General features: G+C 29.8%; 1 protein-coding gene across 7 annotated transcripts; it reads right to left on the bottom strand.

Moving 5' to 3' along the window:
- Positions 1-249: 249 nt before the first annotated feature.
- LOC105199429 (organic cation transporter protein) lies at positions 250-14689 on the bottom strand. 7 transcript variants are annotated; one of them, XM_026133895.2, is made up of 11 exons: positions 9562-9726; positions 7490-7578; positions 6654-6786; positions 4240-4568; positions 3979-4082; positions 3735-3889; positions 3204-3514; positions 2091-2403; positions 1703-1884; positions 1358-1494; positions 250-954 (listed from the first exon to the last, which is right to left on the bottom strand). In XM_026133895.2, the coding sequence occupies exons 3-11, from the start codon at positions 6661-6663 to the stop codon at positions 900-902; spliced, it is 1596 nt and encodes a 531-aa protein (XP_025989680.1). In that variant the 5' UTR covers positions 6664-6786; positions 7490-7578; positions 9562-9726; the 3' UTR covers positions 250-899. The 7 variants fall into 7 exon arrangements, with proteins under 7 accessions (XP_025989680.1, XP_025989678.1, XP_025989679.1 ...); XM_026133893.2 differs by lacking the exon at positions 6654-6786 and adding an exon at positions 7701-7782 and having other exon boundaries at positions 9562-9725; XM_026133894.2 differs by lacking the exon at positions 6654-6786 and adding an exon at positions 7701-7779 and having other exon boundaries at positions 9562-9725.
- Positions 14690-15353: the final 664 nt, after the last annotated feature.

The following is a 15353-nucleotide window of genomic DNA, read 5'->3' as shown; positions in this document are numbered from 1 at the left end:
AAAAGTTGTAGCGTTTTTTCTAATGAGTACAATGATGTATGATATACCAAAATTATTTTACATGTTATACAAGTTAGGTTTAAAGTTTCGCGGGCGAATAATATTTCGGTAGAAAAAAAAATAGAAATGATTGGTAATACTAATTATTATTAGATATTTACATACATGATATAACACTATGATATAATTTGTGAAAGAACAACGATTACAATACGTTTGAAGAATAAAGGAAAACAAAATGCTATCGACTTTGAGTTATACCAAATATTTTTAATAAATAAAAAATACATTTTTCTTACAAAAGAGAATTTTTATTTATATATATTAGATTGGAACAAAAGTAGTGGCACATACGTAGTTAAATAAATCTATGTACAAATATTTAAACACTGTCTTTGAATTTTACTTAAACAACGCTGCAACCTTTTGTTCCAATCCAGTACATTCGGCGAGTCCAGTACATCTTACTTAATAATCATCATATATTTGCTTGGCAGTAAAAATTAATACTTGCTGCTAAACTTTGTTTTTGAATTTCTTGCAAAGTACAGTGATAGAGTCACATATTTTTCTAAAAATATTGTTTATTATATTTATTTTCTCTATATAATATATATATCAGTTCTAAATTATAATATTATGAAAAATATGAGCCAGAAACAAGATGAATGATTATAGAGGTAATTTTGTTAACATTATAAAAATAATATAATAAATAGAATTTCTAAATATGCGCACACAGTTTGCTTCATACTAACACTTGATTCAACGGCGCGATTAACACTCGAGTCACTTGGCATAATTTGATACAATGTGCGTACATACGTGTGTGTGTGTGTTCGCGCGTGGACGTGCTTTTTTTGAAATATTTAACACTTCATTGTAACGGTAGATTTTCTTTAGAATGTCGCTTCTGCTTCGCAATCTCCACGTTTTTCTTTCAACTTACGCTTCCTGCATATAAAATAGCAATATATTTTATAATTTAGACCATATTCAAATCACATTTGGATATAAATTGCAGAAAATTTATATTTGTATTCTATATACGAGTATATATTAAGTTATTTTTTTAAGTAATTCAGGTATAAAAAAATGCAAAGAGCTAAATGTCCCAAATATCACGAATTTTGTCGTGCGTTATTGTTCTATTTGCATTATTTATAAAATACAACGAGATTTTTTGGAAATGGATAATGCACAAAGAAATCAATACTCATTTACATAGAATGTATAGATATGCTTATGTATAGAAATTGGTAATATATATATATATATAAATAAAGTACTAAAAAAATTTTTTTTTGTACAAAAGAAAATCAGGTATCTGTACGAAAACGCACATTTGATTACTTACTTTCCAAATTCTTCGCCATCTTGAAGCGTTTCCGGTAATGTACATTCGGCAGTTTCCGGCAATAATAGGCACAATGCGGATCCAATTAGAGGCAAAATTCCGAATATAGTTGGTGGTAGCCATGTTTCGATGTAATTCTGCAATAATATCTACGATTGGTAATCTAGAAAACTTATTAGCAGCTGACAACTTTCAGGTGCTTAGCTAAAACTATGGTAACAATTTAATTTAAATTTTTATGCAAACGGGAAAGGAGAGAGAGAGAGAGAGAGAGAGAGAGATGTTAACATCTATTTCTACAATTTAATTAAACGTGCCTAATTAAACGTATCTAATTTAACTTACCAAAGATACTACGAAGGGTGCCACGATAGAGCCTACTCTAGCACACATACTACTCGCGCCGATTCCGATGTTCCTCACGACTGTAGGAAACAGTTCTCCGGAGAAAAGATATACTGTTGTAAACGACACCGACATGCCGACAATAGCGAGGCATACCAAGAGCAGTCTTAACCATGCCATATCTACGGCAAATGAATGAATTACCAATGCACTGGTGTACTTGAGTGATTCATAGTTATCACAATCGTATTACTAAGACACAGTAGATATAATAAGAATCATTTTTGCGCAAAACTCGTTCCACATTAAGCGTTCGAAAACAAGGGGGAACGTTGCGAAAACATATTTATAAAACAATGCCTTGTACGCATGCAATGAGATTTCTTACCGTCTGAGACGACGATTAAGAATAGGCATGCTACGCCACTTATAGAATTGCTGCAAATCAGGGTAATCCGTCGACCTAATGTATTCATTGCCCACCAAGCGACGAAATTGCCAGGAATCTGTATGGCACCGGACACTGCGAAATTAATGAAAATATCGCCACCGACCTGGCCAATGTACTGCGATATGCCAAACAAACCCATTCCGCAAACGATCCAGTTGAAGAAAATAGAAAGTGACTTGATTCGCATGTTTGGCGTACGAAACAAGTCGACAAACGAAGCCTTGTAATCCAGCGTAGACTTTTTGAGATTCTAAAATACAAAAGCGAATGTTAAGTTAAATGGAGTTAATATATATATATAATCTAAATCGTGTAAAAAATTTTGTTTTAATTCTTTAATAATAATTATATTACATACATTTGTGTGCATGGACCTATAGAGTACAAATACAAGTATTCCTTTACTTATGGTGTTTCGAGATTCGTAAATCACAAGTCGAATAGCAATACAGCGTCAAGTGCATCGATTAAAGCGATATATTTTTAGTACTATTTTATATAAATAATACAAATAATTTATGTAAATTCTTTTTTATACAAATAAAACATTATGCAAAATAATAATTTTATTACTGATAAATAATAAAAACAATCTTAGGGCTCTATTTAAGATCTAACAAACCAAAAATTTTTTAAGATTGTATCCTTTAATATATTTACTATTATAAAATTAATATTTAATTTAAACACAATTTAATTTTAACAAGTGATTAAGAAACGTTTTTTTCTTAAAAATATAACTTTCTAAATAACATTTAGTATTAGAAATTAATAACTTAATATTTATTTCATTATTGAAAATACTAAAAAAAATTTATGAAAACATTTTATTTAAAAATAACAAACCAGATTAGCTCGTACTTTTATTCGAAAATATTTTATTTGTAATCGCTGATTATCGAATACTTAACGAGCTTTGTTATAATTCATTAGTTCATTTTTAGTCAATAGCACGGTCGTAAGTTCGAAATTGCGTAAATCGAAGTAGCCGTAAGTAGAAAGATACCTGTATATATTTGTCAAAATATCTCGATGAAAAGAAACTCTTACTTGATGCAAACAATGTTTTCTCACTACTTCGGGAATGTCTAAATTTTCCACTTTATTAATATTGACCGCCTTCTGCAATATTTCGCATGCCTCTTTCTGTTTTCCCATAGCTAATAACCACCTGGGTGATTCAGGTACTATCCACCAATAACTTAAAAGAACAATAGATGGAAGTGTGATGGCAATCTGTAGTTGTTGCCAATGTCGAAACCAGAACGCAAGTCCTGCTAGCGACATGTGGCCTAAACTGAACGGAATTTGATATAAAACGGTGATGGCGACACGCCATTGTGTACCTACTATTTCCATACCTGAAAGATTGAAAATAACGTTTATAATAGATTTATTTTATTAATAAAGAAATTTATTTTAATACAACATTTAAATTGACATTTTAAACGTGGCACTAATTTTTATACAAAAATAACGATTTTATTTTATTCTATTCAAAGTTATCGAAACTCTTTCCTTCGATTACGCTTTTAATGTATGTCAATAGCTTCTTATATTCGTAAATAAAAAATCACTTACAAATAACGTAACTAGTAACCATTGTGCCTCCGGTAGCTAAGGCACTTAACAACTTCATCAGCAGTAATGCATAAAACCAAGGTACCACGGCGCATCCAATACCTGACAAAAGTTGAAGAATAACAGAAACCATCAGCGGCGTTTTCCTGCCATATCTGTAAATATTCATATACCTTTCATTTCGTCGTAACTGTTTTATGGTTATACGAGTTGTAATCATATATGCGATAATACGTGCACTCGCCTGTCTGCTAAACTGCCGAAGATTATGTTTCCGAGAAGCACTCCGAACATAAGGATGGACTGTTGAATATTCGCATAGTGCGTTCGATCACAGACTAGATTCCACTGAAACGATAACAGTTTGTTTATTTGTCTAAATAATTTTTAATTTTTAAATGAATAAAAGAAATTTCTCGTCGCTCGTGCACGACCGCATTTTATAAATTTTACGAGTATGATTTTTATAGTAAAACAATGATTTTCACGTTCATGATATATTTACCTGCGATATGATGGTCTCGGGAAATATTTTTCTGTCATATTCCCATTCTGTACATTTTACCAATGTGTTGTTAAGATTGGCTGTGCATTGGTCCTTGGAGTATTCCTCCGCAATAGCAGGCTCCGTGCAATTATAATCTTGATGAGGCGCCATAAAAACGATCGCTAGCTGATGCCACGCTACCGGAAATTTGACCAAAGAAATCGCCAGGCATACGACGATTTGCCACCTGCCGAGATTGCCGATCGCGATCTGCACGGCGTCCACATTTGTGTCAGAATCGACGTGATCATCCTTACCGTTAGGAATTTGCTTGGCATTCACATGTGCTGCAATTTAAGGGAACACTCTTTTTATTTCTGTAACTCACATTTATTAATTAAGAGTTCTTAAATTCTTACTAATTCTACCTCGGTCTCGTTTGTGTATTCTTCCAGAAAGAATTATTATTTTTACGTGTACGCGGAAAGAACGATGTTGTTGAGTAAAAGTCTAGGTGAGCCCAGATCTGAAAATAGTTTTGTTGGGCCATTAAAATAATTATGACTTGTGTTCGAGCAATGATAAGCAATGTCGCAAAAAGTTTTAACACTTTAGCAACCAGTTTGATAATTCAACGTGATTACTTTGATGTATCACAATTGTTTTCAAATCTGTATCCAGCTAAAATTTTAGATTACTTGACAAAATCGTTCTTTCGATGTACAAATAAATTACACATAAATTATTATAGTAGTTCTAACGATGACGACAAATAACGATGAAGCTTAATACAATTATTAACCATGTCCCATTTTTTGTGATAAAACGTTATACCTGAAAAATTTGGCTACCGCATTGCTATCTCTGTGGTACACTTTAAAAAAAATTTTTTGCGCATTGTATTTGCACATTGTAATTACGCTGATTATTTATACTTAATTTTAATTACAAATTCTTTGCATTATACAATGGTGAAGTTAATTTACAGCTTCTCAATCAATTTTGTATAATCGGGCGCCATCAACACACTACGGCATTTGATAATTCAATTATTTATCGAGTTTCATAAAAAAGAGATGCGTTATAAAATCCAATATTGGATTATGTACAGTTATAAAAACTTTCACGTCAAAAAATTTTTGTGCGTGAAATTAACATAAAATTATAATTTTAATCTTAATAATTGTACTTAACGTAGTGATACTGTAATATTTATATGCAAATACATGAAACACATTCAGCTGTAAAAATGTATTTTATCTAAAATCGTAAAATTTAATTTGAAAAATAAAATTCTTCTTCATTTCTTTAAGAGAAAATCTGTTTCTCTTTACACGGATATTTTTACTTAACGAGAGTAATAGAAATTTGTGTCACGGTTGTTCAAACACTTCAATTCCGGATTGGTCAGATTGATTGAATAACAGAAATACATCGGCATTAGAAATACGTGTACAAAACGTATTTGCTTGTCATACGGATTTTATTTACACAATTAATTTATGAAAAAAAAAAAAATATATATATATATATACATATATAGAGTCATTACATGTATCTAATGATTTCCAGAAAACAGTAACACGCAAATGTGGTGATGTATTATGAAGACGATCGTGTATTTACATAGAAAATCTAACAAGAATTAAAAAGACAAGTCTATTAGTTCATAGATGAGGAAAACAATTTGCGAATTTCCTGTTCAGAGAATTGAAATTAAATCATCAATTGTACTCGTAATTACAATTGTTAGACACAACAGCTGCGTAATAAAGAGATTTAACCTCGCTTGTTCATGACAAATCATTCATTAATATTTATAAGTTAAACTATGCTCTTTCTTTCTCTCTTATGAATATTTTTGAATAATGAAATTTGAGCATCAAATAATTTTCTTGATATCATATTGATGTCAAATCGTTGTGTCATGTACACAAAATGTGCGGTAATAATTTATTCATAATCTGTGGGTATAACTAATTAAAAAATAAAAAAATCGAAATCGACGAAGGAACAAATCGTAAAAAATTAACGAATATTTCTTTTTTCTATAATAACTTTATATATTATTACATGTGTGTTGCTAGGTATATGAATTTGCAGCATATAAAACTTATCTCACAACAACTGACATAAATATTATTGACAAACACTTTCCAGTTGATATTCATTGTCCGTTCTTCTTTCAAGACTACCTTAAGATGCTTATACGAGGCTCTGTGATTGGTTTACGACATCTTAAGTCAGTGCTTGAGTCGGTCTTAAATATAAGAATGGACTGTAAATATCGGTCTATGACATGACAGTAGGATCGATATATGTAGTAATAAATATATACATTATTATGTATTGCAACGTGAATGACGACGAAACCAGTTCGCCAGAAGGAAAAACGCTAGAGAGTGCATGTAAACCATAAAATGCATGCTAACCTCGAGACATCAAGAAGACAACCTTCGATCTCGGGCGCTCCGACTTACATCGACATCCTTCTTCGGCGACTCGAAAGGTCAGTCTTGCTGCCTTTCAAGCTGCCATGTCTCCGTCGTGCGATACAGATTTATCCTAACGTTGTTACATATATACGTGCCGAAATAAATGACTCGAATTTTAAGGATAAGAAATTTTCAACTAAATTTAGAACTTTTGCTTTGCGAAAACAGGAGTGTTATCATTTAGCAGTTTTCCATGTTTCGTGTATTTGTTAATATTACTGTGTGATTTAAAAATTTATTATAGCTTAAAACAAATGTTCAGAAAAACGCGTTTTAAATGTTTTAATCCTTATTTCTTTTTTTTTTTTTAAACGTAAATAAATGTTTAAAAACTATTTTTTTACGTTTAATACAGATTTAAAAAGAAAATTGAAGACCAATGTTTCTAGTACAATGTGACTCGCGTGTATAATGATAAAACTCTTTTTTTTTTTAATACGATGAAAAAGAATTGTTTTATGTAAAACATGGAAAGATATCAAAGCATTTTGTGAAAAAATGCAAGAACGAAGATAATAAAATGTCAAAAATAAATAATAAACAAAAACGCAGCGAGCTCACGATATTGCTTAGGACCATAAAGTGAATTAAAAAATGAACTAAAAATAATTTTGTTTTTTATTCGCTTCCTTAAACTGCTCAGTCTATTTAATTCGATATTAATTCGATATTGATTCAATTAATATAATACGCAGGTGAATAAAATACTTATTTCTATCGGATTTTGTAATATTGATGATCGCTTTAATTTAATTTATTATTAAGAAACGTACCATATTCGGAAGAGTTGATTTTCGTTTTCTTCATATCACTCTTCTTCCACGTTCCACCAAGTCTTTATTTTTTTTCTCTATTCGGATATCTGTAACATTGAATAGTAAAATTACTTAAATTGCAAGTTGAAGACATAGGTTATTACAAACAGTTATCCGTATGCAATTAATTTTTTGATAAATAAGGTGGACAATTCATGTATACACGTACATAGTGGTGTGATCGTATTTTCCTCTTTCTAATCGTTTTTCTCTTCCTTTCACCTACTCGCCTACTTCTTCTATCTCTCCTACTTACAGTTCAACAAGAAATTATTTTTCGCATGAACGGACATTCCTCGATTAGGTATAATAAAGCTAACTAGATTTCATATTATAAAGTAAGTAAACAAGTAACCATTAATAATAATTAATAGGAGAGGACGTTAATATTATTTTAAGAGCTAAATAAAAAAATGGAAAAAAAGTCTCGACAACTTCTACGTATTCACATTAATTTTTATTATAATATTAAATTAATCATTAATACCATTCTAATTATTGGAAGTTGCATTTGAGTCTTAACAAAAGACTTTACGTCATAAAAGTACCGAATGGTAATCGGCGCGTGAATCAAAGTTGTAAGTTATAAATGCTTATAACTTGCAACTTAATTATTATTTATTGCAATTGTATCCACATTTTGATTTTTCTAATGGAACAGAAATCTCAGAACTGATGACATCCTTAAACCATGCATATGCATACACACTTACAGTGAGTAATTACTAGCCTTGTATTACGCATTGCTTTTTATCTCATTCGAATCGCAAAGATAATTTCCAGTTTTCCTCAGGTGTCACAGATAAGTTATGACATAAGTACACATTAGCATGGAAAATAAAGAAATCAACAGCTACGGTTTACATAATTAGAAAGCGCACTTTTGGCACGAACTTTGTTCATATTCACTCTAATGATATTAGTTTTATAACTCTACATAGTTGTATCACGTAGCGTTTGAGCGAATAAATTTTGTATGGTAATACTGTAACCTTAATTTTATATCTTACGTTGCGATAATGTTGATATATTGCGACAATCAATGACGCGCGCGCGCATTTAAAGTGTCTCGCAAAAATTACGCTCTCGAGGAGCGACGGTCAGTGGCAATATTTTTATGGTTAACGCCGAATGACAGGACGTTGAACCTAAACAGAGTGAAAGAAAAACAGAAATGGAAAAGAAGGAGCAAACTCCGTAGTGAAGGGCACAGAGAAAATGCCAGCGTTCAAATGACTCCTCTCACAGGCATACAACTTTTCTTTCGCTGTTATTACCGCGTTATTACTGTTATCATGTCTGCGGCCTAATTATGATTCACGTGCGGAAATCACAGGTGATATGTAATCACAAAAATTTGCAATTTTCAGCAAATTTTTGCAGACACTCTTAATCTGTGTAGTTTGCATGTTTTTTTTAGACTGGTAAGGTTACAAGAGCCCCCGCGGCTGTAATTTTCAAATTATGTGCATTCCTCCACGATCAGTTACAAACAATTCGAGGAAGGAATTTGTTGCGAGCGTTGAAGACGTAAATGAATATTGAATCCTTTCGTCAGTTTCAGGTAGGCTTTAACAGAATTTTTATTCTTATTTGAAAGATGTTATATATTATAATGCCGAGACAATTTCAAAATTGTAATAAATGCGCGCTCTTTCTAGACACGTGTTTTATAAAGAAAAGATTTTTTTTTTTCAAGATATATTGGGGAATCTTTTATTAAAATTCACGCGAGTTGCAAAACGGTACGTACGCGTGAAAATCAGATTTCAATAATCAATTATATAATGTAAAATCAATTTTTTTATTTTCTTACAGTATCCAAAATTGTGTGCGATGAACATATATTTTGATAATATTATTAACAGCAATTTAATTAATAGAATTTAAAAATATCTAAAATTTTCTAGATGATCTAAACTTATCGGACATCGGCAAGATAAGAAAGAAAAAAAGTTTTGACTTGTATTACATACGTTAACATGTATTGACTGTGAACGATGCAGCGCATAAATTCAAACTTTGCTTACTCAGAATTCCGCTGGTTGGCTCACAAAATCGAAATTCGCGCACTCGCGTAATGTCGCGTCAACGCGGGCTTTATTAGAAAATGTGCTCGATCTTATTCTCGTTTGCAAATCGTGTGAAACCGACGACTCAAGCGTAACGACTACCGTATACTCGGAGACGCGAGTTAAGAAAAGTCTTTCAAGTCGCTTGTTCTCCACCGAAGAGAAGGGATGCCGGCGCCAAACGTCACGTCGGGACGCGGCGCCGTTACATAGGACACAGCAGAAAAACACATCGAGTTTGCAACCTGCAATTTTACGCGCGCGGTGATAGAAGTAAGACCACTTCCAGTGGTATCTTCCAGGATCGGAAAGTTAATCGTGGAATATTAATTACGGGTCTCTTCGCTTTAGTTGCATTTTTAATACTTTGTGCTCCTTTTTCCAAACTTTTCAATACACGTATGAGTATCTATAGAAGATTTCTTTATTTCGTATAAAATGAAGAAATTTTCTATAGAAACAAAATATATAATAGTTAGTATGGACTTACGCATATGTTGTAAAAAAATGATTTTTGACAAATTATTTTATTAATTAGCACGTAATTTTTGTGATTATTTAATTGTAATAGTTATTACAATTATACAATAGATATTTGAAGAAGAAATTTTAAATTGTAAGTTTTATTTGAAATGTGTAATATGTAAAATGTTCAATGATTATGTACACAAATCGCTGGCGTTGCAGGAAGTGATACATTAATTAGCCTTATTTATAACAATACTTTGGGAAAGCGTTTCGCAATTCCGCTGAAAAAGCTCGACGTGACACTATTCAATAAAAATATCTAACTTAATTTTTATATCTTAATGAAGCGTTTGGCTGTTTCAATACGTATTCTGTGATAGTGCTCTCGCATTTAAAAGATTTAACTGTATCCAAAAGAGACGTAAAGAAATAATGCCAAGTGTTTCAACAAAATAATTCAGAATATTGATTGCAGAATATTAATTTGCAAATCAAAATATTATTTTGAAGTAATAAACAATTTTATATTTTGCTATATTATAATTGTAATTTCGATAATGTTATCTGTCTATGGCCATTCGTTATTTATTACGATATGAAAAGGACAGAAAAAATTATCCTATCACAATGTCTCATTATTCTGATATGTAAGTACTAGATTTATTGAGCACAATAGACATACGATAATCAAGATAGTACTTTGCCAGGTAATTTTAGAAATAAATCTAAATAACACCGTTACATCTTTCTAACAAAGAAATCACGTGCATAATTGTGCTAATAGAGATACATTTACTGCACGTTATTTTTTTTAATACGAGATCTAACGATGGCAAACGTGTGTTGAAATGAAAAAACGATGCACAAAAAGCCTTTTACAAGAGATTAAAATAAAATAATAAAATAATTTTGTGCAATTATCAATAATTATTTTTATAACTTACGTAATAGAAAATCATTGTTTACTATAAAAGAATCGGTTTGAGAACTTGAGGTTAATTAAGAATTTTTGTTTTGTTTTACTGAATATTACAAATCTTGTTGACGATTGTTAACATATTTACCCGATTTAATAAGCGTTGTAAATCTGCAAAATTTTAAACTAGCCTTTTAAAATATCTTATATAATCAGACACAGAAATCCTCTTGGAAAGATACCATGAATGTTTCGAAGTTTTAAGTAAAAATAGAATTTCTACTGCTAATTAAACTTTAGACATATAAAAAAGTGATATAAGTTTATTCCTCGTTTAATTTTGAATGATCTTTACTTTATAATATGAAGAAAGAGAAATTTTTTTGTAGAGAAATCTGATTGATCTTTTGAAATGAAACCATTTTTTTTTCAGAAATAAAGCGCATCCGAAAATTACACTGGATTTTTCCGATAAAAGGATTACGTAGAAATACATGAATACTATATTTCAAATAAAAGCGCACAAATATTTAATAAGAATATTTTAGAACCAAAGTGTACGTTTAATAACGTATGTATTCCTATATTTTTAATATTTTATTTTCAGTTATTATTTGGTTGTTAATTATGTAAATAATAAAAATTGCAAATTAAATTACAATTTTTTCACGCTTATGTTTTGTTATACCTATTGTATAATATACTGAGAGTATTAAAATCGGCTTTTGTGTCATTATTTAATTATTGTAATTTTTTAAATTTTATAAAATTGAATTACGATAGCGTAAAATTGAGATACGCACAATATTTTAACAAAAGTTATATAAATATATTACAATTGCAGTATAAAATAAGTTTTTGTTATGAAAGATTTAAAGATGATTATTTAAGACACAATTTGTTGATTTGATTATCTAGCCTCTTTCATATTAAAAAATTATTATATATTATCTTATATAAAATAAAGTAAAAACTATAATACTTTCTTATGTTATCTTAAAAGATATTAATATTAATTATTGTAATAAATTTTTTAATAGGAAAATTTTGCATCGTCAAAGAATTAACTAAATTTTAAAATCAATTGTAAAGAATAACTAATTAATTTTCTTATACTTCCTGGAAAAGTGTACCATTTAATTCTAAATTATGCATTAATACTATGTGCATTTGATTATCAAATGTACAAAATGCTGCAGCACAGTTGTTTCTCCATTAACCCCAATTAACTTAGTCTCTGAAAAATATTTACGAGTATGCGAAGCCAAATGCAACGACGTACATGTCTTAGACATTTCCACGTGTGTCATCTGCATTAAGTGGCTTAATTGTCACAAATTTGTTGACCACCGCATGTTAATCGAAGGAACGATGCGGTCATTGTGTTCTTACAGCGTTTTAATGATACAATTTGGTTTTTTTTAAGTCTTAAACGAATTAAGTAACACGAATTGTCAAATCTATTACAAGAGTTTTCAAGGTGCATCATCGATTTCGTACGTCTCCCTAAATTTTATTTTCCTATGACTACGTTATTTATAATTCAAGAACCGCCGGCATTGCAAGTGTGTTCAAATATTTTAGTAACAACCTGTACTAAGTGTAAGAATGAGGAAAACTCTCAATTAATGAGAATTGTCGAATATGATATATATCTTTATATTAGCAGCTCAATTATCCTTCATCACGACAAATGCTTGATGACCTCAAGTTTCTAAATCACTCGTGTGTAACCAGGATACGAGTTTATATAATAATAATGTCCAAATTGTGTGTGTGTGTCTGGTTAAACGTCGTTAAATACCACTAAGCACATAGTACAACTGAAATCATCATTTTCCCACTGTGATATCATGCAACGAAAAAATAAAATTGTATAAAACATGTTTCAATAAAGACAAAGTTAAGATAAGCGCTTTAAAAGTTATATGTTTTTAAAAATATTTTAAACTTCTTTTATACTTAAAATGTCATATCATGTGAATCTTTTTAATACAATTATAATAAATATTTTATGTCAATATTAATACCGAGTTTTAAAGTTGTCTAAAAGATGTCTGAAAATTTCAAAATTGTTTTATAGAAATATCAGAAAAAGTCTGTCAATCATATAACATTTTTACGGTTTATACTCGTACTCATTAACAAATTTTACTTAATTTATCATTAATTAAAATTTACAGTTTTGCGATTTGAAAGAGTCGCATAAATACTTTCTATTTAATAGCATAAGTTGATACAACATTATTTTGTTTTTGTTACTCATTGAATGCCAAGAAAGATAAAATGATATTTATTGTTGACTTGTCTCACTAAATGGAAAGCATTCACTATATGTAAGCTGTGTTATCCAGATTGGCCATGTTATATATTTTAATCAATAAATGTTACACAGCTGATAATGTAAATAACTATACATTTTTCAAAAAAATTATAAGAGATCGATTATAATTTTTAGATAATTTTTCAAAAAATCTGTAGATGTCTTTTGATAAGATGTTTTAAAAGTTGGTTTGGTAAAGATATCTTAGAAAGTTTGTTTTGTCTTTACGATGTTTTTTAGACGCGCCTCGCCTTCACGTATGAAATCGATAGTGTCATATTCGCACCAAATAAAAAAAAAAGCTTATACTGACAAAAATTTGCACCAAAATAAAAAATAAAGTAAAATTAATGAAATATAAATAATGAAATTAAATGAGATAAACTACTAATCAAAGTCTACTGAAAATAAAAAAATTATTTAAATCAAATATATTTGAGTCAAAGAAAACTAAAAAAAAGACTTATTCTTGATTTTGCAATTAGTAAACTAATAAAATTTTATAATAATTGCATGAACTATATATTTATAAATCCAATATATTTACAATAAATCATTTTTACTGAAATTTTTAAAAATAAAAAAATTTTATTAAAATTTTGAATCGATTGAAGTAAAATACATAATTTGATATCGCAATTGATAACAAATTTTAGGTACAGTTAAAACTCGAATAGCTCTGATAGAAGTGTGCGACATATAGCGGCGCAAAAATGTATTTCGTGGCTTAATCCGCACAGTTTACCTTTAAACGATAATCTGAATGTGTCTGATATAAATGTGATAGGATATATATTTTTTAAAAATCTCTCTCTCCCTTTTTCTTTCTCAATCTTAAAAAAAAATTATTAATAATAAATAAATGATACAATAAATTTGGATTCTATACTGATATTTAAATATTCTAATAACTGCTTTCTAATAATCAATAGTTACTCAAGCCTGAATATTTAAATTACCCAAATAAATTGGAATTAATCTTAATAGTGAAAGAGTCGAATTTAATGTATACTATATTGAAATTTGCAAATTTGTTAATTCGAATTTTATATTATATTATTTTACATTTTTATTTTATGTTATATATATTATATATTTTATATATAACGGAAATATGCAGAAATCATTTGAATTTTGGGTCAGCTGTGTGTAAAATTTCGTGACTAACTTCGTTACATTGCGAGAATCTGTTGAGTTCAATACAATAATTATTTGAGAGAATTATCAAGAAGTCAATGAAATTATGTTGTCCGTTTAGATAATTGCTTAACAAAATCATAAATTTCAACAACTCAATTTTGCTTGAAATGAATGTGGAACAGTATGCTAATACTTACGGTTTGGCTGAGAAGATAAATTGAACTATAACTGTCGGTTTGGCATTGGCCTCCTATCACAACGGCTTCCAACGTGCGAATGAGGTTTAAACGGAAAACCTCTAATATTTTCTTTATGTTTGTGTTTTTATGATATACAGTTATTGGACAGTACGTACTTCATCATATTTGATAGGCTTGCCGATAAATAAAATACACGACGTGCAAAATATTTTTATTAATTATTAGGCGAACGCAAAAGGTTTTGCTCTTTTTGAAGAGATGGTGTTACTCTTGTTTAAGTATGTTGACATTGGCAGATACCATGGCGAATCGTATATTGTTGGAAAGGTGACTCTAAGAGCTATCTATTAAAGAAGTTGATGTCATTTGAGTTATTTACAGTGCCACACTTTGTACAAGTAAAGCCTAAACAAATATTTGCATACGATTAGAATGTACGAATTTCGGAAAGAAATAAAAATGGTTGACGCTGTAGAAAGACATTGAAAACTTTCCAAATTTATCACAAATGTTTTATGCATTTACCGTTTTTATTCCTTTCTGAAACTCGTGTACATTCTAATCGCATGCAAATTATATTCTTTTTTTAGACTCAAGATAGCACTGGAAATAACTGGAACTTTTCGTTATATACAGCTCATCTTTTCAATATATAATTTGCCGTAATATTTGCCATAGTTAACGTGCCGCAATAAAAGCAACG

This window comes from Solenopsis invicta, chromosome 3, assembly GCF_016802725.1.
Source record: "Solenopsis invicta isolate M01_SB chromosome 3, UNIL_Sinv_3.0, whole genome shotgun sequence".
Lineage (NCBI taxonomy): Eukaryota > Metazoa > Arthropoda > Insecta > Hymenoptera > Formicidae > Solenopsis > Solenopsis invicta.
This window is presented reverse-complemented; position numbering and strand designations above follow the sequence as displayed.

Excerpts from the sequence above, each read along its gene's own strand:
- LOC105199429 (XM_039446795.1), bottom strand. The coding sequence starts at position 7,523 with ATGAAGAAAACGAAAATCAACTCTTCCGAATATG. Across the intron at positions 1,495-1,702 it reads CACCCTTCGTAGTATCTTTG|AATTACATCGAAACATGGCT; the intron begins GTAAGTTAAATT and ends ATATTATTGCAG. Across the intron at positions 955-1,357 it reads GATGGCGAAGAATTTGGAAA|GAAGCGTAAGTTGAAAGAAA; the intron begins GTAAGTAATCAA and ends TTTTATATGCAG.